Source organism: Rhipicephalus microplus, chromosome 4, assembly GCF_043290135.1.
Source record: "Rhipicephalus microplus isolate Deutch F79 chromosome 4, USDA_Rmic, whole genome shotgun sequence".
Lineage (NCBI taxonomy): Eukaryota > Metazoa > Arthropoda > Arachnida > Ixodida > Ixodidae > Rhipicephalus > Rhipicephalus microplus.
In genome coordinates this window covers 97,018,765-97,041,714 of record NC_134703.1, presented here as the reverse complement: position 1 = coordinate 97,041,714, position 22,950 = coordinate 97,018,765, and the positions used below count along the sequence as shown (strand labels likewise).

At 44.2% G+C, this 22,950-nt stretch overlaps 1 protein-coding gene across 1 annotated transcript in view; it reads right to left on the bottom strand.

Moving 5' to 3' along the window:
- The window catches only part of LOC142813959 (uncharacterized), a 59,465-nt gene that overhangs the window by 9,973 nt on the left and 26,542 nt on the right, over window positions 1–22,950 (bottom strand). The window contains exons 6-11 of the mRNA XM_075891912.1: window positions 19,138–19,250; window positions 18,177–18,254; window positions 17,326–17,459; window positions 15,978–16,033; window positions 7,873–7,981; window positions 2,557–2,724 (exon numbers count right to left, since the gene is read on the bottom strand). Coding sequence (XP_075748027.1) covers window positions 2,557–2,724; window positions 7,873–7,981; window positions 15,978–16,033; window positions 17,326–17,459; window positions 18,177–18,254; window positions 19,138–19,250 — 658 coding nt within the window. The remainder of the gene's footprint in view (window positions 1–2,556; window positions 2,725–7,872; window positions 7,982–15,977; window positions 16,034–17,325; window positions 17,460–18,176; window positions 18,255–19,137; window positions 19,251–22,950) is intronic.

Sequence of the window (22,950 nt, the reverse complement as noted above, 5' to 3'; positions counted from 1 at the left end):
CGGCTTGTAGTCATGTTTTCACATGACACGCATCTCATGATTATCATGTTTGTACCAGTCACATGCCTTCGTCATCCGTTCACGTCCCGTAATACCGAATTTGACGTATGGGACGCTAGCGAAACAGCCGCGAGTGCATCATGAGCGTGGCGTGTAGTTCTGTTGTTACATGACACGTATGTCATGATTTGCATGTTAGGGTATCCCCTTTTGTTTGCTATGCAATCATGACATACCATACCAGTTTTGTAACATGCCATGTGAACAGAACCACCGCAAGGGCTGCGGGACTATGAAATGTAGATCATGAGACTCATGACATACATGTCATGATCTTCATGTTTTGACTTGTCAAATATGTTTTTCATACAGTCATGTTATGCTATACCAAGTTTGGTAGCGATGCCATTATCGAAACGGCCAGGAGAGCTAAAAGTCATAGGTGGGTAGTAGATAGATAGAGAGATAGATAGATAGATAGATAGATAGATAGATAGATAGATAGATAAATAGATAGATAGACTCAATGTCACCGAAGCTCGCCAAGAAATGCTTCGCATTTGAAACAAAAAAGAGACAGCATGACGTGCCAGCTAACACGCCAGTGAGCGCGGTGTTTCTGGTGCTCACTAAGGTTCCGCATGCAGACGCCACACCTCTTCCGGGTTGTGCTTTATCGTAGGGTCATGACCATGGTGGTCGCTGTGTGATGAATACGTGTTGCCAGTGGCAACGATAACTGCTGCTTCTGCTTACCGATTTTATGAACGAAAGCGAGGGACGCATATTGTTCGTAGGCGGAACGTTAAAGAGCACTAGGATAAGAGCGCTCGTAGTCGCGAAAGTAGGCAGGTTACGCGGTAATTTTTTGCATTGCGCGTGCATCTGTAGTGGGCGGAACAACAGTAATAATTAACAGATATAAATTTACCAATGGTTTAGGCAGTCCCTTAAGAAGCCAATCTACAAGTTTCACGTGGGATTTCTTAGGCCAGCTTCATTGCTTCATAAATAAATAATTGGAGTTGCCTAGTAAGGCAGGTAATTAGAACTCAGCAAGTTGTTTGATTCACTCCAGGCAACAGTAATAAACATAAATGGGCTATCCTTGATTGTGCCAGCTTGTTTTTAATACTGACTAGAGATGTCTCGGCCAACATGTATGTAGACTCTACTGGTAAATATAATTTTGATATTCTAGCATCCGCACTATGTATTCTGGCTATTTAAAGCTATGTGTCCTCAGAACAGAACTTTTTGGGCAGAAATATTTTAAATACGCACAAGTGAATGTGCGTTTGCCACTATGTTGATTAGATCAGGTGTGCGAATCATGTTACGCATGAGGAGAAATGGCTTTAGCAGTAGCAACAGTACATTTCAAAGATATGGAGAATTTAATAATAATAATAATAATAATATTAATAATAATAATAATAATAATAATAATAATAATAATAATAATAATAATAATAATAATAATAATAATAATAATAATAATAATAATAATATTATTAATAATAATAATAATAATAATAATAATAATAATAATAATAATAATAATAATAATAATAGTAATAATAATAATAATAATAATAATAATAATAATAATAATAATAATAATAATAATAATAATAATAATAATAATAATAATGTTTATTTTTCATCAATAGTTTGATGAAGGACAGCTGCAGGTAAAAGCTGCTCTCCAAAAGAGGCAGCTTGACAAAGGCCCACAGCTACCTTTTAGCACGACAGCAAAGGCAAACAATCAGCAATATGAAGTCATAGATTTAACTGCATGAGTGTTTTTAAATGCTTGTTATTTAGTAATTAGCGTTGGGAGAATGAATGAAGAGAAGTAATACGCTAATGATTCTGGCACAATGGAAACCCTTGCACCACTCATAATATAAGGGAAGCATTCGTTGATCTTATTATGAATGACCTAGTTAGAACTGGCCTACACGATTAGTGTTTCCGGTGACAACAAATCTGCCAAAAATAAAAACGACTCCTCCAACTTGCATATGTCGCCTCGCTGGAATTACCCCTCTTTAGAAGCTCCAGTCAATCGAAATGCCCATGCGATGAAGCGCCCAGTATAAGCAGTTCACCGATGGAGGTGTGCGTTGGAGAAATCGCAAGCAGCAAATCCGTTTAAAGGGGGCAGATACTGGTAAGAACAGTGCCACGCACTTTTCTGAGCTTCTCAATAGTACGAGTTTTCAGTGAACCTAGGCATTGGGGCTTGTAGAGCACTAAAAATTCCGAAGGAACTGTGAAATCAGACATAAGCGCTCGCTTTAAATCTTCATTTACGAGAAGCGTAATTGTAACATCGTGTAACTCACACTCTCGGCCCATAAATATGGTTTGTCGACACGGTAACTTTTTATCAGTAACCAAAAATATATTAATTGAGCGGCTATAATGTAGGGCAAGTTCATAAAAGTGAAGCACTTCGAAGTTATGTATTCATTTTATCAGCCCTAATTAGATATAGTACTTGGTGCTCGCACTATAGCTACGATTTCTTATTTTTTAATCACTTACGAAATAAACTGTACAAATTGATAGATACTGCAATTGGAGAAGCTCGACTTCATTCCAGTGCCTGAAACAGGTGTCATAATGTGCTTCTCTTGCGAAGGGCAGCGGCTGGGGTCCACCTGAAGGGGTTGCTTGCCGGGAGGAGCGGAGCCGTCATGGTAGGAGCCGAGTCTGCATTAAATAATAATATCATATGGTAATTTTTGATAGAATTACAAAACAGAGAGCGAGCGAGAGAGAGAGAGAGACGTTTTCTGATAAAATCTTCCTGCGGTCTTTATTGGTACTCAACCGTCCCAATATGACGCAGATAAAGGAGTCCAAAACCACAACTGCAGCCTTTATCCTTTACTCTTTTAACAAGAAAGTGTTTTATACCAAGATCTGCCAAGAAGTTCATGATAGATTCACGCCACAGATGAAACTAATGCCACCAAATAACACGAACAAAAAGTTCCCCGCCGAAATTCCAATCTCTGATTCCTTGCCTGTGACGTTAAGCGCCCGCTGCTGTATCGACTTAGCTATATGTTTTTTATAATATAGTGCTTCAATTTTCGAAAACCAATGACAGATGCAAGACTCCTTCAAACGCACCACATATAACGATGCGATCTCGCATGGTGCTCTTGATCTGTAAGTGATGAGGGGTGGTGCCACCATCTGTGAAAGGTGAAGAGATGTAATGCGACATGACAATTACTAGCGCAAGTACAAAGCTACTTTAACGGTAGTCTCTGAGCCTTAACCAAGACCTCTGAGCCTGCACGCTGGTGCGCAAGCTAAGAGGTCATGCACAAAAACCATGGTAAAGGTGTCTCGATTGCATCGAAAAACACTGGCTGTGCTAGCGTTGGAGAATCGCCAACGGCGTTAATTTTTGACTTTCGCTTTGTGTGTGTGTGACCGCTCTTTGTCGGAGTATCGGAGTTTTCACCTGCACCAAAGGTGTTTCGCCGCCGATTACTTGGAATGTGAGAATACCGACGAATAAAACAGTTAAGCGCCACAGCAAGGCTACAGTGTCCACGGGTGAATGTTTTGCCTTGGTAGAGCGATTGCCATGCCGCCTTTCAGTGACTAAAGATGACCCATTTTGTGCCTATTCATCAGTATTAACATATTATGCGACACAAAGCACAGCGAGCACTGCTTTGGTCAACGTCTTAAGTGAGACGTTCTAAATATGATTTTTGTGGTTTTCAGAGGTACGATGACAGCTGCGACTGAGCTGTTCGGCAGCACAGACCTGTCGGGGTATCTCTACGTTGAGCCTTGATACTTCTCACATAGCAGGAGCAAGGTGAGCTGTTTAAGATCCGGTGATGACATTCTGCTTTTTTGCGGATGTCTGGTATTGCCAGGCTAATGCTAGGCTGATGAGACATCAGAGAGGGATCGAAGGTCTCGTGGTGGGCGTGAAGCATATTGGCAAATACTAGTGATACGCAGCAACCGTTCGGCGAAAATTGCGTGATATGTATGCTGATAAAAAGGCTCGGTGAGAGCGGGGAGAGTGAGCATGATGTCTTATATACGTTTTGGGTGTATCAACGCCATTATGCGCCGTATCGAGGTGGTGTACGGCAATCGCTATATAGAAGGCGCCACCAAGGCGCTAACAGGCAGCCCAATAGGCAAATTCAGAGTGTTCGGGCCTGCCAGTGTCCCAGCAAGAATGAAATTCAAACATTGTGCTTTGTAATCAAGTATTCTACCACAGAGCCATGCCAGGTTTCGGACTACATTTTAGATAGATCCAAATATACTGTTCACGAAACGTCAGTTGTGGCTTCAGTGCTGGGTATTCCACTCATTAAAAAAATTGGCAGATCCCACGTACAGTGGGAATTGATGATACGCGAAGCACGAATGAGAGTGGTTGATATGTCACCTTAAAATCAACACAACGTAACGAGGTGGAGGTAAATGATGCTGTACGTGACTTTCATGTGATGATTATCATGTTTATATGTGTCGTTTATCTTCGTCATCTGTTCACATGACGTGATACCAAATTTATTATAAGTGAAGCTAGTGAAACGGCCGCGAACACGCTATGAGCGTCGTATGTTGTCACGTTCTTACATGACAGCGTGTCAGTATTATCACGTTTGAACTATCCATAAATTTTGTCATCGATTGACGTCACGTAACACCAAATTTGGTATATGTGCAGCTAGTAAAACGGCCGCGAGTGCATCATGAAGGGCCTGAATATATACTCCAATCTAGCGTGACGCGCACGCACGCTAGGCACAACGAGGCTACTTTATCAAAACGCGAGCAGTCTATAGTCTGACGCTGGGCACGACCGGCGTGACCGGCGTCCGTCGGCCTGGACCGACGGAAACTGGCCCGGAATGAGACAAGCTGCATTTCGTGCCGATGTGTTACCCAGACAACACTGCATCTCCCTCTTTTCGTGACGGAGGGACGCCGGACGCACTGAAACGCGCATGCGTCAAAGCAACGCAGCGTGACGTGTGCCTGTGAGTATATGGCTGGACCGGTGCCTGGTGTGGCAACGTCGGCGCGACGCATCGAAACGAACGCCGATGAGCACGCGCACCGCGCCTTGACTGTGGCATGTAGTCATATTCTCACATGACACGAATTTCATGATTGTCATGTTTGCACCACTCACATACCTTCGTTATCCATGGACGTCACGTAATGCCGAATTCGGCGTATGCGAAACTAGGGAAACCGCCGCGAGTGCAACATGAGTGTGGCGTGTAGTCATCATGTTGTTACATGACACCAATCTCATGTTTGTCATGTTTGCACCAGTATCATACCTTCTTCATGCATTCACGTACCGTGATACCGAATGCGGTATATGTGACGCTAGCGAAATGGCCGCGAGCGCATTATGAGCGTCCCATGCAGTCATGTCGTTACATGACACGCACGTGATGATTTTCATGTTAGGGTCTGTCGCTTGTGTTCGCCATGCAATCATGTCATACCATACCAGTTTTACAACATGCCACCTAAACGAAACCACTGCAAGAGCTGGAGGATCATCAAACGTAAATCATGGTATTCATGACATACATGTCCTGATTTTCATGTTATGACTAGTCTAATATGTGCTTCAAACAGTCACGTTATGCCATACCAAGTTTGGTATTGATATCATTGTCGAAACGGCCAGGAGAGCTAAAGGTCGATGGCGGCAAGATAGATAGATAGATAGATAGATAGATAGATAGATAGATAGATAGATAGATAGATAGATAGATAGTAACGCTCAAAGTCGCCGAAGTTCGCTAAGAAATGCTTCGCACTTAACATTACAAATATACTCATATAATACAGCCGTCTGGTCGGTTTAATGTCAATTAGAGTTAGGTGCCATCCTCTTAAGTTGATTTATGTAGCAGTGCTCCATCCTCGCAAGCACCAGTGCTTCATATCTCCCTACCGCTTATACTGTTGGTGATACCCATGTTGGTGTTGGCATGGTTACGCAACTGTAAACAACTGGTTATACGAAACATGTGCAGCTTTTTAACGAACGTCTGTGCGTGCGTTTGTACATATCTCTAGCGCCACTTCGTTACGTTTCCCTCAATATAAAAATATTCCCACATATTTACGAAGTGAATGATGGTAAGTGGGCGAAGCGCAGGGAGATCAGGCGGCGTTCATCTTCGTTTGAAACATGATTTTCCGTTTCCTCTGCGTGGTTCAAAGTAGGTAAGTGACGAGGTTTGGGTGGGTAGCAGTAGTCGCACGCAACGCTCGTTGCTAGGACTATGCCTGCCACCAAGTAATCGTGACAAGTAGAGCAATGTGCTCTTCGGCCTCCGCCGATGAGCTTCATCATCGGTGGCAAACTCTGGCTGCAGCACAGCAACAGCATTGGTGTGGGACCACTAGTTCTGGATGTTCAACAGATTATTGTCGAAACAGAAGTGGTTGAAAATTTTCCTTTAATTCGCGCATCGGCGCCATCAACCTCACGTAGTGACTGCTTCCGGCATTTTGCAGCCTCTGCTCACGCTCTCACCACATGCGGGTCCGCTTGCCGGCGTCAGCACGCCGCTGCAGCTTCGCGTGCCCTCCCAGCCTCCATGTCCGCTTGTCTGCGCTGCCTTGCGGGTGCAGCTTCACGAGGGCTCAACTTCGGGTCAACATGCCAGCGCTGCCGTTTCGCTGCAGCTTCGCGAACACACAAATCTGATCTGCTATTCTGTGATGCCATGCTACAGCCGCTCTGCGAGCTTTTAGATACGCATGTAGTTTTGCAGCCTTGTGTTTTTAAGCTTCACTATCGAAGACAGACGGAGATCGCGCGTGAAAAGGATGGATGGATGGATGTATCCAGCTGTGCTTTTAGATCGGGCGGTGGCTCACGCCACCTAGCCATGAAGTTAAGTGCTATCACTGTGTGTTTAAGGATTGAAGTTCAATCGCGCCTCAATTGTAGCCACCAATCAGTTAGCCTCCTCCTGGTTATTGCGACCCATTAAAATCTATTTTGCCTTTACGGTCCCTAAACCCTGATGCTTTTAAAAATTCAGCGCCATTATCTTTGACTATAGGGTGGAGCCCTTTGCAGAACATTATCAAATGTTCAGCCGTTTCCTCCTCCTCTTCGCACGCATTACATGCCGTGTCTGTGCCTTCGTATTTTGCTCGGTACGTCTTGGTCCGCAATACTGCTGTTCTAGGCTCGAAGAGCCGATAACTACCCCGAGAATGGTAGTAGATTTTTTTCTCTTGCAATTTGCTGCTTAAAAGTTCGGTAGGTCTTCGGCGATGATTTCGTAAGCATTCCCATCTTCCACATGTCCCTCTCTTTTTCCTTCACCGTTTTATTAACCGATGTTTCATTTTGGCTTGGTGTTCTGCTTTGTCTAAATACAAGCTTGACAAGCGAGCACGCACCACAGCGCCTCTAGCGGTCTTTCCAAGTACTATGTCACGCTGACGGGAGACTAGACTCGACCCTTGAGGGGCCTTTCACCTAAAATTACAACATAGTCAATTTCCACCCGCACGCTTTGTATAAGATCGATTTCCAAGTTGTACGTAAGATTTTTCGAATTTTCATCCCCCCTCTTTATCTACAGATAAAATAACATCAATAATATATTTGTAGCGCCGTATTATGCCATGACGGCATGTTCTGCAAATATGTGCCTTAGAAGTATATATATTGATCTTTTCTGTATAAAAGTAGCTACACAAATTGGTCGTGCGCGTAACTGCGTTCAAGCAAAGGTGGTGAAAAGTGCTTTTTCAGTGATGTGCAACGAGAGAAAATTTTATGAAGAAATTGTTTTCTTGGAATCGTGCTGAACTTACAAGTGCCCCATCTCGTGCACCGTGGTGTGAACGCTGCTGAAGGTCTGCGCCTTGTCTTCCACAATCGCCGTCTTGAAAACACCGCAGGCCCCTTTGACTGACGCAAGACCTGCGAATTGAAAATGAGGGAATCGGCCCCTGTTCAGGTTTCAAAATAGTAGCGAAGCAGCCATAACAATACACCAACCCTTTAACTGTATGATTGGAAATATAAGTCCCGCATACAATGAGGACGTAGAAATGCAGGACATAATTACTTTGTAAACCGTATCTGGTGCAAGAAATGTTAAGCGAAGCCTAGTTAAGATGCTTTTTCGAACACAAAATTGTTTTGGTGATCACTAAGGTGACGAGATGTCCTGTTCAATCAACTACGCTATCGACGGGACAATAGTTAAGCCCTATCTACCGCAGCACACAAGCCGGTATACGAAATCTGTGTCGAAGCAAAGTTTTCCAAGCTTGTTTGATCTGCCTATGTCACTTTGCACACGTATCATGAGAAGAAAGCAAGCGCGAACGTGACGGATACAAAAGAAAAATAATGTCACACAGAGCTCCGTGTCTGCAAAGTGATAGCGCTGGTTTTACAAGTACGAATTATATCAACTCATGAGCCTCTGCACCTAACATATGCTTCGCTCCCTGACGCAGAATTTTTCGGGCGATAATGAACTTGACGTATCACCTCGAAGCGTACATAAGGTATGGTACAGCCGCTGCACTTGTGCCGTAGAATGCCGTTCACTTCGCTACATTGCAATTTCCAGAGTGACTGGTGACATCACTGTAGCTATAGTTCCACCTGTTTCATGCTGAGATCCACCAAGATGAGACTGGCATCATTTACTTAGTGGAAATGACGTCAGTGAGGAGACATTTGGAAACAGCACACATAAAGAAGACAAACAGATGGACTAGTCCCCGTATGACTAGTCACTCTCGTCCTGGCATTTTCAAGCAATTTAATATTTTTACGGATAGCAGATGCATGCGCCTCGTTAGCTCGCGTTTCGTCGTCTGCTACGTTGACACCGTTGATGCAGTAGCGCTACTGGACCGGAAGTTGGTTATGCGCTGGTTTAATGGTGTGTCGGAAGTGGAGGGTTTGACAACTGAACAGGTTTCATGAACGTTTCCTCCAGTATTCATGCGACCAGTTCAGCGATTCTGCCAGTTGCTGTTCCATTGATTGAACATGCGCAACTGCATGCCGGAAGAATGCCTGACATAAAAATATTAGCGATGCTTGCACTAAGGCATGCCGGCTTGAAACAGCAGAACTAGACGGTAGTGACACGTAATCTGGTTGCTTCTAGGTCATTTCTAGGCATTAGCTACGTCATCATGGTTCTTGGTTTCTTCTAGATCATTGCTAGGTTTTAGCTAGGTGGTGCTATTGATTATTTCTACGTCAATGTTTAGTACTGAGAGGTTTGCGTTAAACCACTGAAAGTCACGAACACGACACAGTTTTTAAAACTGTAATAAAACCAGGCACCCCTCCCCGTATGGTGAACCTTGCGCATGCCTCTAGGCACCATGCGCGGGCCTCTAGAGGGAGATGCGTTTATCGCATTGGTCCGTTCCGAAATCACTGATGTTGGCCTTCAGGGGCAAGCAAAAAAAAAAAACAGACGCGCTCTCATGTCCTGTGACTAGCTCAGCCACAATCTGACCACTAATTCAGGGCACGCATCGCGTCACAATTTGACCAGAGCCGTCTCAACAATGTCTTTTTTTTATCAGCTAGGGTGTAGGTTCTGGCATTGCAGTCATACTTTAAAACTGGACTGCACACCTATATCCCGTAACATGGAACGAAGCTACAGCTGCTTCTAGGATGCAGCATTCAACACTTATATTGTGATCGATTTCTGTGCAAAAAGGATTAACAGCGTTTGTTTAAGCAGTGATATTGATTTTACGGCTGTCATGTTTTCAGCATCAACGTGTTGTTATCGAATTCCACAATAGTAACGATTACCTACAGATAATGTGAATAAGGCCCGGGTAAATAACTTTTATTCGTAGTAGGATTTAAGATGGTTCCTAAGTCCACGAATTGGCAGTGCTCCGAAATGGTCGCATTCAGAGAGGGCCGAGTCTGATCACGAAAAACAAAACGTTGATATGTGAGGTTTAACGTCTTAAAACCACCATATGATTATGAGAGACGCCGTAGTGGAAGGCTACGGAATTTTCCACCACCTGGGAATCTTTAACATGCACCCAAATCTGAGCACACGGGCTTACAACATTCCCGTCTCCATCGGAAATGCAGCTGCCGCAGCCGGGATTCGATTCCGTGACCTGCGGGTCAGCAGCCGAGTACCTTAGCTACTGGAGCACCGCGGCGAGACATGAAACACAAAATGGTGACACAATTTTCAGCGGTCACTTTGTTTGTGAGAAGCACACGTGTTGCCATGCCTTGGTCACCACCGTAATCCGTGTCCACAAGTGATCAAGAAAACACTCGTAAATTGCGATTCACTGAGATTCCCGACATTACGAATAATTTTTGCTTTGATCTACTAATCTTTAGCGATTTTGGAATGAACGCGAGTCTGAGTACAGCGACGAGGATGCACTTGGAGATGTATGTTTAGGCCATGGTAGCTGGCAATGAAACAGAATGCGAAGAAACCCCCTGGGCCGGATTTGGGTTTTTATACTGTTCACAAAATAAGCAGTTTGGTGGCTAAGATTAACAAGCAATTCATCGAGCGAGTTACTCATAGAGAATTACATCTACATCTGGCTAAGAACACCCTTCGTATCTGGTGATTCATCTGTAACGCCGGGCTTGCCTTCTTAAACTGATGACACACACGCGCGCACTGATTGATTGATATGTGGGGTTTAACGTCCCAAAACCACTCTATGATTATGAGAGACGCCGTAGTGGAGGACTCCGGAAATTTAGACCACCTGGGGTTCTTTAACGTGCACCCAAATCTGAGCACACGGGCCTACAACATTTCCGTCTCCATCGGAAATGCAGCCGCCGCAGCCGGGATTCGAACCCGCGCCCTGCGGGTCAGCAGCCGAGTGCCTTAGCCACTAGACCACCGCGGCGGGGCACACGCGCGCACTCAGTCAACGCTCTACGTGTCTCGTCCCCGGTCATTCGTTCATGCTGGCGCATTCTGATCATATCGTAATCAAGTTCCGATGAACCGCGTGATATCTGACTGCGTAAAATCAACGTTCAACGCATCCTAGATAAAAGGAACAAAATTTCACGCGCCATCTTACCTTTGCAGTTGCCCAGGAGAAAGACATTCCTTCTTGCGGTATTTGAAACACGACAGGTGTATGTCTAGCAGAACTGTTTCACGAGATGTTGGCACGTAAAGCAGTCATGATAGATGCTCCAAATGATCACATGCTGATGAGCACGTGAAAATAATTCGAAGCGGCGTGGCAAAGACGCTGGGTTAGCGACATTCAGCGTAGGTAACCGAAATGAAGCCGCCGCCAGGCATCGCTGCCAGTCGACCGCATGATAACACTAAAATCGTTGACGTCATCGTCAAGGTATATACAAACTGGTTGCGTAACTTCCATAAAAGCCCATGAATTCAGTAGTCGGTGGTTCGTTGCCACCGTCACTATCTATGTGAGGAGGGGCCAACAGCAAACAAAAAATAAAAAAGTATCTCGTCACAAAACGAAGTGGTAGCGATGTTCGCATTTGCCCTACATGGCGTGAATTTGAACTATTTTCTAATTGCTGACATTTTACGTGCCGTTATTACTACACAAATTTATTGCGCCTTGTGCCTCGCTGATTGCAAGTGGGAGAAAAAATTTAAAACCGAAAATTGAGGCAGCAAACTTGTTTTGACGAATGACGAATTTACGTTATGCACAAGAAACTGTCACAGAGGCAAATGTGAGACAGCTGTTCCCGAGCACAATAGCATAATAGTTCGAAAACTCACGTAGCCCAATTGTCGAAAACCACTGCAGCGAGACAGCAGCTTTGAAAATATAGCTTAGGCAGCCGTGCAGCTGCAGCATGTCGTTGGTCAGCGTGTCACATTCACCGTCACCAAAGACGAGGGCACGCCGGCCATGCGTCAGCGAAAGCAGTCGGCAGGCACAAGTGCGGTTATCTACACAATCTGTGAGCTAGTTCAGCTCTGAAATAGCATAGCAGCAAACAGCACAACAAAATGAAGTAAACTACTGAAGGTACGCACGAAACCGCGGCGTAAAAGTGATACATCCCTCGTTGACATGGTAATGCGCCGAACCAAAGATCATGCCGAAATAAACACATGCTCTGATAGCAGAGTGCCTGGATGCGCCCACTCCTTCACATTTACGGCACTCAACGAAAAATTGAGGCAATAGATCATTTAACCAGATGAGAGATACATCATAAGGTAAGCTTATAGTTAACTTTGACATATATAAAATTAGGGCTATTTAAATAAAATCATAATGAGGTTTTAAAATTTTGGTTCTCCTCTCCTCAGTTGGTCGTGCTTCAATCGTCAGCCGGCGTAGATGCCTGTGCCAATAGGTTTCCGACAAATATTGTTCCAAGTTTCGTGGCCTATTTATTTAGACCATGTTAGTGTCACTAGCAAATCGTCACAAAGCTCCTGGGCCGTGGCTTGGGAGCCTGTTGAATGCACCATAGTGCTGTCGATGTAAAAGGGTGCTGAACGTCCCGCTGGGATATCGTGCGCAGTTCAACTTCAAAATAAATACCGCCTAGAGAAGACACACACTTCATATTTCACAATAAAATCTTTTGCCTACCAAGAAAACGAGGACAGAGAAAGATGCACGCAGAATGACGTCTACACATCAATCGAAGGTGTTTCTGTGGACACGCGACATACAAAGAGAAAAACAACACATAATAAAACTGAAAGTAAGGTCACCGTTTCCGCGTCAATCCGAGCTACGCGTGCCAAGCTACTCGCCGCGCATGTGAACTTCAAAGAACCTGGTCTTTTTTTTCGGTTTTCCTTGTTAGGACACTGAAGACCAACTTACACACCTCTATGCCTCTATGTGTATATACATGTCCTTGACGGTTACCGATAAATTACTGGTTAAGATAGCCTCCAACAGCGCTTTTATCGTTTGCCGTGAGGGGGGCGGGGATGGCGGGACATTTGGCCGATCATTGAAAGCGGTGTGGTTGCACCCCAGTCTAACTCTGGTGTCGGGTTGGGGTCACGACCAGATCCAACGTGAGATCTGTGAGACCACTTATATAAACAGGAAAACAAGTAGGTGTGTAAGTGTGCCTTCAATTCTCCTAACACAAAAAAGAAGAAAAAAAAGTTGGCTTCTCCTCAAAGCACATGCGTCACCAGTAGCTTGGTGTGTGTAGCGCGGGATGAAAATTCCCTTCACCTCCTTAAAACGTTGACTTCCATTTTTTTCGTTCTCGCCAGTGGCAGCGCCACTTTTACCACTTGCGGTTGCCGGGCATCCTACTTCAAATAAATCACGAACACAATATTTCTTTCATAACATGACTGGTGAGGTCCGCAAGTAGAGGGAAAGGACGAAAAATCGAGAGGAGAAGGGTAGCCACAGAAGCCCTTCTTTTCCACTTCGCATGCAAGCGGCATGCACTCGTGCGTTTTTTTTTTCGGGTCTGCTCGTGACTTGGGCAATGTGTCCATAAAATTCTGTTAAACTATTTCTTTTTAACTTTGTCCTTGTTTTTTGAAAAGGCGAAAGCCAAGCTGACTGACTTCTCAGTAAGACAAAACTCGATCGACACAATTAGGATGCACTTTTTCTTGAATTGTTGGTATAAAAATAATTGGATACATACACGTAGTGTGAAAGTGTTTAAACGCAGCTTCAATTTAGAACTGACATATAGACATGATGATCAATCGTTCAAACCAGAATAACCAAACCTATGCGAAAATTACCAACAATCGTGAGTAGGGCACGCCATTATTGACTCAATCACGTTTATTGTGATGGCACGCATAAGTTTATTACAGAACTTCAGTAACAAACGAGCCTTGATTGATGATATGCGGGGTTAAACGTCCCAAAACCACCATTTGATTATGAGAGACGCCGTAGTGAAGGGCTCTGGAACATTCGATCACCTAGGGTTCTTTAACGTGCACCCAAATCTGAGCACATGATCCTACAGAGTTTGCAGCCGCCGTGGCCGGAATTTCATCCCGCGATCTGAGCATCGGCAGCTGAGTACCTTAGCCACTAGACCACCACGGCGGGGCTCCCCAAACGAGCCTCATCTTCAGAGGTATACAGAGGCTTGAGGCAATCAGAAGCTTTCGGAAAAAGAACGTCGCTGGAAACAGTGTTTTGGCAAGTTGACTTGCCTTCTTCAAGACAACCGTGTTGCCTTGACAAAGAAAGGTTCACTTGCCAAAACGTCGGCTCCATAGACATTCTCTGTAATACTTTTTAGAAGCATTTATTCCATCACATGTAGTTGAGTGACACTATTAGAAGTAAAGATTCACAAGTTTTGAAACCACGGCTACAAGAATTTCATGAGCAGGAAGCAGCCTATATTTAATTGACATTGAACTAATCACCAAAAGTAAAAAACTACGTAGCTGAGCTAAATATAATTCGAGTCTTTCAATAAATGCATACCGAAATGAGCTTGGATACCGTCTCAAGCAATTGGTCGAGCTACACTGCACCTGTGTCAGTTCAGCCAAGCTTGCCGAGAAAGTTGCTCATAGTACATATGTAACTAGAAGAATAAGGTAGGGGTAGAGCAAATTTGGACTCTCAAATCATGACAGGTAGATTGCAACTGTCCCTCAAGAGGATGGTATATAACAGCTGGATCTTGCTGCAGTACTTAGCTACGGAGCAGAGACCTGGAGACTTACCAAGAGTGTTCAGCTTAAATTGAGGACGACGCAGCGAGCAATGTAAAGGAAAATGGTAGGTGTAACTTTAAGAGACAAGAAGAGAGCAGAGTAGATCAGGAAACAAACCAGGAATGAGGATACCATAGTTTAAATCGAAAAGAGAAAATGGACATGGGCTGGGCATGTAGCGCGTAGACAGGACAAACGCTGGTCATTGGGTAACTAACTGGATTCCCAGAAAAGGCAAGAGGGTTCGGGGGAAACAGAAAGTTAGGTGGGCAGATGCGATTAAGAAGTTTCCGGGTATAAAATGACAGCAGCAAGCGCAGGACCGAGTTGACTGGCGGAACATGGGAGATGCCTTTGTCATGCAATGGCCGTAGTGAGGCTGATGATGATGACTTATGCAAAATCAATGCCAGCTCAAATAATATGTCCAAATTCTTTTGCTCACCCGTTGCCTTTAGTAAGCGCTAAAGAACCATCGCGAAACTAGAAATCAGTGGGTTAGCATGCACACCGCAAAGCCACGGAAAACATTTGTTGCCCGAATAAGCCATCTTCGACGAATGCATGGCTGACTTGTTAGGCGTAGCTCACTGCGGCTTTAGTTATCTGCCCGCCACAACTTGCTGTCTTTAACTTGCCCGTAGTTGAAACGCCAACCTAGCGAGATAACTGAGTTCGATACAACTTTTAATATTTCTGAGCGAGGGGCGAGAAGGAGTGGCGGCAAGCGCTGCGTACGCAAGTCAATATCTTCCCGCGCTTCGCCTGATATAAGATGCACAAAGTGAGGAATAGGGAAAGACACATAAATAAACGAGTTAATTACAGGGGTACCAATCTTTTTATTTGTAAAAACTTGTGAAAGTCAATAAAAGCAACATTCACATCGACCTCACTTCGTTCAACCGGATCTTAGGACGTAGGGCAATTTCTAATAGCGTGCATGTTATTTGAAACAAAAAAAATTATAGATTAGTTTCCCGGGCCCATGTATAGCTCGCACTCACGCCAAAATGTTAAGGCTACTTTCAATTCAGATTTTTTTCAATTCATATATCACGTGCCCCCCCCCCCCCAAAAAAAAAACATTTTCACTGCAAGTCTAGTGCTCGTTCTGTGTACATCTTTCTCTGTCTTTTTATTTTTTCGCTGTAATATGCATTGAAAATATTCAATGGAGACCGCCACTAAAGCCTAAAAATGTATGTCAGTCCTTTTTCAATCAAGTATATATTTTGGACTCACCGAGAGTGTTAGTTCGAGGACTTGTCAAATTAGCAGATTTTACAGCCAAATCCCGCCTGTGACAAAAATGAAAGACGAGCTTGCGAGAAGAGCTTCGAAAAGCATTTTTTTTCAATATCCAAAAAAAGTTGATTCACTCAACTGAAAAATGTTATTATTAAAAGCATTTTTGGCGAACTTCGGCGCACTGCAAGAAGCCACGCACATTTCATTAGGACTGGACGCCGATGACACATGGGCATGTGATCGAATATGTTTTAATGTGCAAGATCTTCAGAATAAAAAATACTTTACAAACGTATAAAAAGAAACGTGAAGCTTTGATAACATTTTTGTCAACCTCGTCGATCAAAAAAGTACGTTTAATACATTTACTACAGCGCACCTATGGTGAATTAGATACTGTCTATATGATGGTGGCATATGAGCATCACAAACAAGCAGAAGATGAATACGAAAGAATTTTGGTATACAAGCCCTTGGCATTCTTTTTAGTTTGGTCAAGGCACCGAGTAAACATGTGGTCTGTCTTGTCACTTTTTGCTCCTGTCTAAAAAGTGTATTAGTCTTGCCTGAAATATTTGCCTGACCACTTTCGTATACCATACAACACCGCTTTGATAACACGCGTTTAGTTAAGGAACAAACATTTATATGCCTTCATCGGGTGTTCCCGTTTCAGAAGTCAAAGGGAAGTGCCACGCTGCCGTATTCAGCAGTATATATATATATATATATATATATATATATATATATATATATATATATATATATATATATATATATATATATATATATATATATATATATATATATATATATATATAATGGCTTTTGTCGTCTATATATAGTGCTGTGGTCGTGGCGCCCTTAACAACAATCAATAAAACGCTGATGTATTTGGTATCAAGCTTGAGGTCCTTAAATGCATAGTTAACCTGATTAACTACTATTGGTCCACATACTAGGCTATTACGTTCCTTTTTCATCTTATGGCTTCAGTATGAGGTGATGTTGTCGTTCATTGGCTGGGAGGAGGTCTGAAAGGGTAGAAAATATTCAGTAGCAAGGTTACCAATCGGTGACACGCCGGGTCATGCTGTACACTTGTCCACTTTGTTGAAGTTTGCCCATCATGTGTGCAGTGAAGACGGTATCGTATGCGCAATAACTAATCATTTATTACACAGGTTTTTTAAGTAAACCATTGAATACAGCACCGTATTTAACTTCAAAACTGTGCATCTTCTAGTGTATGGGCAATAACCATTTTTACAAGCTTTGTTTTGGAAACATCTGTGTTGAGCGTTAATCCCGTAATTTCGATGAAATCAATTAGCTTTCTTACCTCGTATATAATACCATAATATCATCATTTTGAAAGTTCGTATTTCTTGTGTAGACATTGATTGCAGTCAATGTGCTGTCGAGAAGAATACTGTCATTACCATTCCACAAACGGATGAAAGTTTCAGTCTCCTTCTGCAAAAAATAAATAAAAATAAAAGCAAAGTGAACATGGTTCATGGCGAAACTTTGAGCTATGATAACGGGGTTTATTGCTGATAACGACACAGACAAGGCAAGCCAAATAATTTAGAATAATTATTTATCTAAAAAAACACAGTGATTTGGTAAAAGCAACCACCAAGCTATCTTAACGAGCAGGCCGTGGGACTAAATCCTGGCCATAGCGGCTATCTTTTTTATGGAAGCGGTAATGCTCGGGGCCAGTGTGCCGATATTCACGAGCGCGTTAAAAAAAACCAGGTGGTCGAAATTTGCGAGGCCGTCCACAATGGCGTCCCTTATAATCATACAATGGTAATGGCACGTTAAACCCGAAGAATTATTATAAACATTTGCTATCAGTCGTAAGTAGTATGCTTGCTGTTACTTTTCTGTCACGCTGGAACGAGCCAGTCAGGCAAGTGCTAAGCCTTTACTCGTGTTCCCCAAAATAATTTTGCACTTTTGCATCAATTTTGGCTCCACTACACCTAAGGAAACCGAATTAGCCTTAACAAAATATCTGAGATCTCTAAGACTACCTTACATTCGTATACCTGTTATTGTAAAAAAAAAGCTAGTTTTGATAAGAAATGCTAAAGTGTCCTAAAAAACGTGCACATTGCGTTTTGTTTACGTCACGTTAATCACGCCGTGTAGGTGTTTTTTCAGCTTCAAAAGGTCACTTACCGTGAAAATTATTATTCGGGTGACCAAGATATTGAGCCGTAATATTTCAGGTGGTATGCTCCTAAGCTTTAGGTTCGCCTATACAGAGAGAGAAAAAGAAGGTTTGACTTGGATTTTATTCATGGATATTATAAACGAGAACTATGTTTTGTCTTGGAGCATTGATTTATTTTCATGCATTAAGCGAGGCACACGGATGTGAATGTCTCTTCGTGAAGTTATGCAACGTGGTTGTGATTTTACTTTAAATGTCTCAGTGGTAAGAGCTGTCTCTCTTGTTGCTTAAGCTCTTAAGCATATGCGTGCGTTACATGAGAACATGAGACTTTTTTAAAGCATGGAAACACTCGCACACTTATGTAAAATCACCATTCAAGTATGCAGGAATTGTTTATGAAGATATTACTCGCAACATATGCTCTGAAGCATCTCACTCTGTGAAACGATAAAAGGAAATGTAGCTCTCACCTCGTTTATTATAACATGATAGCGGTAAAAAGCTCTTTTTGCAGAAATTCCTGTGTCGGAGTGGTTAGTTGGGAGCAAAACATTATGACATTTGCGTGACGAAAAATTGAAGATGATGCAAACTTTTGGAAACTTTGCATATTAAGTCTATCTCATGCCCATATGACGATGTACTTAGTCATCGTCGGTCAGAAGATACGTGGAACTCTTCACCCACTTCTAAAACTTATGACGTCATTGAGTCTGGCGCGGGAATTTGATGATGACGTCTCCATCTGCATTTTATTTTCGTTCGCTTTCTCGCTTACCAAGCGTCCTGTCGCGGTAGAAGTGGTGTTTTCGGGATTGTGAATTTCTGCTTTACAAATACGTGAAAAATTGTTTTGCTCTTTAGCGTCCATTTCAGCAAGCACAAAAAGCCGCCATAAGAGATCTTTGAATGGTCCAGTATAAAGTAATCACTTGATACTTCGCACAGGTTAAGAAAACTCACAAATGCCATGAGGACTGCAAAATATCGCGCTAGTATTTTCTTTTTATGTTGGAAGGCCTCCCAAAAGGTCGAATCAACAGCAATGCACGTTTCGCAGGTGGCGTTTATAGGATCTGAAATAATAAAACAGTAGGCAAGAAAATTCATTAGGCACAACTTTGTTTAGCACAAAAATACTAATCAAAAGCATTATTAGCATTGATCAGCAATTCTCCCGGTATGTTTGTTTTTTCTGTAGGGTATCAAGTGTATTAGCTTTAACTTCGATGAAGAAAATTTGTGTGCTAAAAAGGATATATTTGCTCACTTGCTGAAAGAATATATCAAGAATAAAGCCTGCACATATCATGTGACGTTGTGGGGAAACGCAGATTATCTATTTGATATGCTACCACCACCCCCACCACCACCACCATCATCATAATCAAGATAATCATCATCATCGTCGTCGTTGTCATCATCATCATCATTATTCTGACTACGCTCACTGCAGGAAACAGCCTTTCTCAAGGTCCACCAATGAACCCGGTCTTGCGCTGTCTGCTGCCACGTTATGCCCCAGCCGTACGGGAAAGGTACGCGAGCGTTCCGTCTTAGGCCCTTCGCTGTGCGTCTGTTTTCACCTCCCGCCGCAGCGCGGTGTTGTCACTGCGACCCTGCCATTGCTCACCGTTGCATTCGTGACTGCAGTCCATGAAAATGTGGACGCGCAATGGAGAAAAAAAAGAACAAAGGTCTTCAGACGTCAAGCATTGTAAAGCGCTGTTACCTGTGACAGGGTCGCTGTGCCCCTCGTTTAGAGCAGTGACTCTAACCGCAAAAAAACACTACCATTGCTCTGAAATCAATTGCGAAGGCTGTAAGGCAGAACGCGCGTTTCTAGTCCGGCCGTAGATATTATCTGTGAACATTTAGGGGTGAAGCTCTGTGTCACAGAACGAGCGCTAAAAAAAAAGAGCGCGCCGCCAAATCCTTGCGACAACGGGCGGCAGAAACGCCGCGAGGTAAAAAGAAAAAAAAAGAAAGCAAACATCCAGGGTTCCCCGGGCGCGCGACGCCTCTCCTCTCGGAAGCGGTGAAGCGATGAACCTCCTCACCCCACAGCGGCGGCCGGGCAAGCGCTCGATGTTTCTAGAACGAACGGGGCGGGGTCAGACCGAGTGAATCATGCTCCGGGGAGGGCAGCCGAACCGTCTCGTGCCTCTCCCCAGCCTTCGCTGCGCGTCGCGCCGACGAAATGAGGAGAACGTTCTGGAAGGTGGCGCGGAAAGTATTTAATCGAGCGGCCGAGACGAGAAATCAGGAGAAGACGGAAAGTTAGCGCCGGAGCGCGTAGGGATTCCGCCGTGGAGTTGGCGAAGGCTCTGCCCGTAGTGACAGAACAGGAGGAGACGGAAGTGAGCGCCAGAGTGCGTAGAGATTCCGCCGTGTAGTCGGCGAAGTTTTTGGTCCGTAGGGACGGCTCGAGCTACAGGCAAGAGCGTGGGTTTACCGCTATCGAGCGAAGAGGCGGGCAACAGCTGCGTGTGTGAAGCCGACGGATTTCCGGCGAAGAAGTTTGAAGCTTGGAGAGTGGCCATTTGAGGACGCGAGGTTTCCTGGAAGAGAAACTTCGAGAGCTACGGAACGACAACAACGCTGGACTTTGAGTGAGTGATTCTCAGAAGAGTATCATTCAGACTTTTGTTCCAAGGACTTTGGACTGAATAGGTTTTCTATCTCTTTAGTCCTTAAGTGTCTTGGTTGTATGCATGCGACTGCATTGTAGTGCGTATTGTTGTCTGTGTCCGTTGTTTTGAGTGTGGCTGATTGTATTGTGTAGTACGTTGATTGATTGGTTTGATTGGTGACATATTGTATGCAACTAGTGTGGAGTGTGCATTTTTATGTATTGTTTTCGATCTGCCATTATTGAGAATATAATTTGTTTGTTTATCAACTCTCGGCTCTGACTTGTTCTTTGGGCCACAGCCGGCGTCCGCTGGCGCACCAAAAAGGACCACTTCTAAATTGTCCACGCTTTCGTGGTGCGGTTCGGGAGGGCCGATACTTCGGCTCTTGGAATTAGCCCGGCGATCGCCTCCCTAATAAACGGGACATGTGTGACAATTAATCTGGCGTCCGCGACAGGACCTTTTGGTGCACAGTGTGTCCAAAGTAGTGAGAAAGAGCCTCGAGTTGTTGATAGTGCTATCGGAACGATTTTGTGTGTTGTTCAGTGTTCTCGTTAACGAGTGCAGGGGAGTGTTCCGATAGACTGATTTAGGCAGATACTTTTTGCACGCGGCAAGGTTTTATTTGTGAGTTGCGAGACACCATGGATCTCGAAAAGTTAGTTGCTCTTGGTGAGAAGATGGGTCTTTCTGGCGCCGAACTACGGAAGTGGGTAAGCCAGAAGGAGAAAAAGGCAGCGGAGAGAGCCAAGGAAGAAAAAGCCGCTGAGTTGGAACGAGAGAGGTTGGCAGCTGAGAGGGCCAAGGAAGAAAAAGCAGTAGAGTTGGAGAGAGAGAAGTTGGCAGCCGAAAGGGCGAGAGAAGAAAGAGAAGCAAAAGAGCGACAGCTGAAAGAAGAAAGAGAGCTGCAATTGAAGTTGGAGCTGGAGAAAGAAAGACTGGCAGCTGAGAGGGCGAAAGAAGAAAGAGAGGAAAGGGAACGGCAGCGTCAGCACGAGATGGAACTCGAGCGGCTCCGTTTGCAACAGCGAAGCGAAACTCCCGTCCAAGCTAGAGTTGAAAGCAGCGAACGGGAAGATCACGGCTTCCGCTTGAACCCAAGCAAGCTGCTCGTAGCGTTTGATGAAAGGAAGGACGACCTAGACGCGTACCTCCACAGATTTGAGACGATTGCAAAGAGCCAGAATTGGCCGGAACATCAATGGGCAACTGCTTTAAGTACCTGCTTGAGTGGTGAAGCGCTCAGTGTGTACGGTAGGCTGACGCCGACCGATGCAGCCAACTACGCAAAGGTGAAAGCTGCTTTGCTGAAGCGATTTAGATTTACTGTAGAAGGATTCCGGGACAGATTTCGGACCGGAAAGCCAGCTGATGGTGAGACGGCTACGCAGTATGCCGCCCGACTTTGCCATTATTTCGACAGATGGATTGAACTTTCAGGGACCGCACAGGAGTACGAGGAGCTTAGAGAGCTCCTAATTAGAGAACAATTTCTTACTAGTTGCCACCCAAGCCTGTCGCTGTACTTGAAAGAGAGGAAGGCTGACTCACTTGAAAACATGCTTGAATTGGCTGATCAATTCTTGGAAGCGCAGGGTGGCACTAGTCTGGCCAAGGTCAAGAAGGAGTGTCCTGATGATTCGAAGAAATTGGTTCCCGAAGAAAAGAAGCGTGCACCAGAGAGCATTCCGCGGTGTTTTTTGTGCAACCGAGTGGGTCATCGCGCGAAAAACTGTCGAACGATCTTTACGAGCCCTACGGTAGTGAAATGTTTTAAGTGGGGTCAGACTGGGCACAAAGCAGATGCATGTCTAAACGGAGCGAGTCAAACTCACCAGGTATCCTGTGTGCAAGTGGCACCGAAATCCGATAATAATGCCGTCACCGACGGATTCGTAGAATTGAAAAATGGGGAGAAAATTCCTATTGTCGGTGCTGTAATGTCAAAATAGCCAACCGGTGTTACGAAAGGAATGCCAGCGCGGCCTGGAAAAGTTGCGGGCAAAAAAGTTACGGTGTTAAGAGATACCGGCAGCTCCACTGTTTTCGTTCGGAGAAATTTGGTATGGGAAAATGAGTTGACAGGCAGAACGAAACCGGTTTGCCTAATTGACCGTACGGTTCGGATGCTTCCCGAAGC